The sequence below is a fragment of the Mesitornis unicolor genome, unplaced genomic scaffold (assembly GCF_000695765.1).
Source record: "Mesitornis unicolor isolate BGI_N332 unplaced genomic scaffold, ASM69576v1 scaffold41946, whole genome shotgun sequence".
In the NCBI taxonomy this organism is placed as follows: Eukaryota; Metazoa; Chordata; class Aves; order Mesitornithiformes; family Mesitornithidae; genus Mesitornis; species Mesitornis unicolor.
In genome coordinates this window covers 403-4,141 of record NW_010192444.1, presented here as the reverse complement: position 1 = coordinate 4,141, position 3,739 = coordinate 403, and the positions used below count along the sequence as shown (strand labels likewise).

General features: G+C 62.5%; 1 protein-coding gene across 1 annotated transcript in view; it reads right to left on the bottom strand.

The window, feature by feature from the left end:
- LOC104542703 (cell surface glycoprotein MUC18-like) overlaps window positions 1-771 on the bottom strand; it is a 5,073-nt gene extending 4,302 nt beyond the window's left edge. The window contains 5 exon segments of the mRNA XM_010187097.1: window positions 57-127; window positions 236-407; window positions 409-446; window positions 546-677; window positions 759-771. Of these exon segments, the coding sequence (XP_010185399.1) occupies window positions 57-127; window positions 236-407; window positions 409-446; window positions 546-677; window positions 759-771 (426 nt within the window).
- Window positions 772-3,739: the final 2,968 nt, after the last annotated feature.

The following is a 3,739-nucleotide window of genomic DNA, read 5'->3' as shown; positions in this document are numbered from 1 at the left end:
TGGGGAGCCTGGCACAGCTGGGAGCCACCTCTACCCAACATGGGGCCTCTTCTCACCTGTGGGATTTCACTGCTCTGCACAGAGATGCCTCCTGAGTTGGCCACGATCTCAGGGGTCTCGGGGACCTCTGGAAAGAAAAGCCACCTCACGCGTATTAGGAGGGATAAGACAGGATCCCCCACCAGCTCCTCAGAGAGGCAGCACAGCCGTGCTGCCCTCCTGCCCCATCACTCACTGTAGACATGGAGCTCGGTGTGGTTCTCGCCCGTGCCGTGGCTGCCCGTCTCGACCTGGCACACAAAGGTCCTGGCGTCCTGCACCCTCACCCTGCTGATGGAGATGGCCTTGTCCTCCCCCACCGACAGCCGCCCCTTGTAGTCCGTGTTGTCCTCCAGGACCTCGCTGCCCGTGATGCGGCACAGCCTCACCCGGTTGTTGCGGTCGACCTGCAAGGCGAGGGGCTGAGGCCAGGCTGACGGGGAGCCTGGCAGCAAGCCCTGGGCTAGCTGCCACCCCAGTCCACCGCTCCGCTCCCAGGCCAGCACTCACGTAGTACCAGTTGATGGAGGTGTAGGAACCATTTTCAGGGATGTAGAAGTTGCACTCAATCCTGGCTGTGCCCCCGCTCTCCACCTCAACCACCGCTGGCATGGAGACCTCCAGCTTGCTGGCTGCAGCTGTGGGACACAGCCCATCAGGGGCAAGAAGCACGGGGAAGCTACACACCTACCCCCCAAGTCCGAGCCAGCACCCCAGACCAGCAACCACCATGCCGTACTGGCCCCAGCAGCCAGGCAAGAAGGTGTCAGGAGGTCAGCAGAGCAGGGGAAGGGGCTGGGTGCTGGGGGATGAAGCTGCCAGCACAAAGGCTGCACCTTCCTGTGGTCCGGGACCAGAGCCCTGACATCAGCCTGGGCAGCCCCCGCAGCAGCCTCGGGAGCTGGGGCATGAATGAGGCGCTGTGTTTCTCTGCAGTGGGACAGGACACACAGGGCAGCAGCTCAGGAGCTGCTCAGGAGCCAGCTGTGGCTGCTTGCTGCTCCCTTTCCCCCTCCGAGACAGCAGGGCCCATTGGGGAGGCAGCATGATCCTGGCCACCACGGCTGTGGTGCAGCTGGGACTCCTGGATGCGTCTCCAAGCTCCAACTCGGGAACCCAGAACCCAGCACTGGGAACATCCACCCCTGCAGAGTACCCAAGGCGAGCCCCTTGCTGCTCCTCTGCTTCCTGTCCATGAAGCAAACCCAGCGCTGCCCACCCATAGCACAGGTGGCACAGGGACCTGCACCCCCGGGGAGCAGAGCCTGCCCACCTCAGCACCCCACCTTCCCTCCCAGTACAGCTGCTCACTCGCCCGCAGCAGTAATGGAGCTCCTGGACACGCTCCAGAGCAGCCAGGGAAGGTAATGGCTATTGATCCAGGACAGGGAACAGAGCAGCTTCCCGAGGGGCTGGGGGCAGAGCAGCCCCAGCCAGGCACGGCAGAGACAAGGGCTGTGTCACAACAAGGCTGGGAGTGCCATCGCCGCAGGCCCTGAGGGTGCCACAGCAAGGAGGGTCTGCACGCCCTGGGCTGGCTCTCAGCCTCACAGGGCAGGGCTGGGGGGGACAGCAGTCTGTCCCCCAGCAACAGGGCCAGCCAGCTCAGCACAGACAGCTCAGCCCAGGTATGGGAGCTGTAGATAAGCGGCTAGAGGAAGACAGCTGTGTCAACAGCTCCCTTGATAGTGCCGCTCGGTAACCATCACACAGCCTCGCGAGGGAGGCAACTTCAAAGGGCACTGCCATGCCCACAAAACACTCTTTGTCTAGAGTAGGTGTGTGGTGGCACAGCCTCAGAATGCAGCCAGAAGCCCTTCTGCCACAGCAAAGGCCCCAGCTCACTGGATTAGAGACCTCGGGACACCTCAACAGCCAACTTTTGGCTCTGACCCATTCCACTGGCATAGTACAGCTGGCACTAGGCAAAGAGGGGCAAGCAAAACACTGGATAGGAAAGCTGGTGCTAGAAAAACAGGGGAAAGCCCCAGAGATAAGCGTGCACTGGGGTCAGGAAACTACGCAGAGCATACATAGGAAAAGATAACTTTGCACTAGCGGCACCTGCTCACCTGTACAGACTCAGGCAAGCCTGGGGCTGCCCTCCTGCACCCTGCCCTGAGCCCTGACACGCCTGGGCTACAGGCAGGCCAGGCTTTGCCCCCCATCACTTTCAGACATTCAGCATGGGTCCCCAGGCAGAGCCATCTCCCAGGAGCGGAAGAGCTGCTGGCCCGCCCCCCGACTTGCTCGGCATGAGAACCCTCATGCAGGCAGCAAAGCAGTCGAAACCATGAGCTCAGAGCTGGAGAATGGCTGGCATTTGGGGCTGGCAGGAGGCACACATCCCTCCCACCCATCCACTGCCCTTGAGGAGGTGGAAATGGACGCTGCAGCCCCCGCTGCGCCTGGAACAAGGGCTTGCTGCTCCTCACCTCCCCTCGGCTGGAAGGAGCACCCAGTGACACTGCAAGTGTGGCTAGCTGGGGGACACAAGGCCCCCTCCTGCAGCTCCAAAACCCCACAGCCTGCTATGTGCGTGGGCAGCCCAGAGAGGCGCTAGGCACAGACACCCTGGCACAGCAACCTCTGGGGACACGGCAATCCTCTCTTGTGCCCAGCACGGCCACAGACACTGATTCGGTGAGAGAGCCTGGCCAGGGCTGGAGACCCACCGGCCACGTGTGGAGCAGCCCAGCTGCAGAGCTGAGCTCCAGCCCACACCGTGCACCCCAAGTGCCTGGCACTGCTCCAGCAGGAGACCTAGAGATCTGGAGAGGACGTCTGCAGCAAGCAAGCAAGGAAGGGAGGAGAGCCCCCGTGCCTTTCCATCTGGCTGGCGGCCAGCCGGCCGGCAGCCAGAGCTCCAGAAGAACAAAGATTTGCTTTCAGAGCTGGGAAAGGGGGTGGGGAGTAGCACAGCCCCTCCGCCAGCCTCCTGCAGAGCCGAGGTGTGTGGGGAGCCAGCGAGAAGTGTGGCTGTGCTGTCGGCACAGAGCCCCCGGCACGGAGCAGCAAAAGGAGGGGCACCACAGGGGTCTGGAGCCGCACATGGGATGCCCGAGGTTTCCGCAGGTTTGTGTTTCCCTCTCAGGGAAACCAGCTGCGGCCAGATCCCGCCTGCTCCCAGCACATGCACACACGATGCCCTCCTTTGCTTTGGCAAGGCCACCTTTCCCGCACAAAGAAATCCCCGAGACGAGGTGCCGCAGCTTCCCCAGAGAGGGCAAACAGGGTGCAGAGCCCTTGCCCTGCAGTAAGCAGCACCACTGCCAGCACCCAACAGCCTCCTCCCCAGCCCGGCCCTCACTGCTCTGCTGCAGGAGGGAGCAGCATCTTGCACCTCAAAACCCCACCAACTCCATCAAGACAAAGCCAGGAGAAGAAAGGCTCACAACCCCAGGTGACAACATCCAGAGACCTCTCCAATAGCTGGAGATGTCAGTGCTGAAGGGGACAGGGTGGCAACGGTAGCTCCAGTGTGGGCTCAGCCCCGTGCGCCGGCAGCACGGTGAGGCCCTCGTCCTGTCTGGAGACGGCTTGGCTGTGGCCCCTCACACTTCTGGGAAGCATCAAGCCCTTCGCTGTGGCTGGGCTTGCAAACACACAGATGCCGCCAACCAATAAACGCCTCGCTCGGCACATGAGCTGTGAGGAAGGGGATCCCAGCACGGGATGGGGGGGGAAGCAGCCCGCCCTC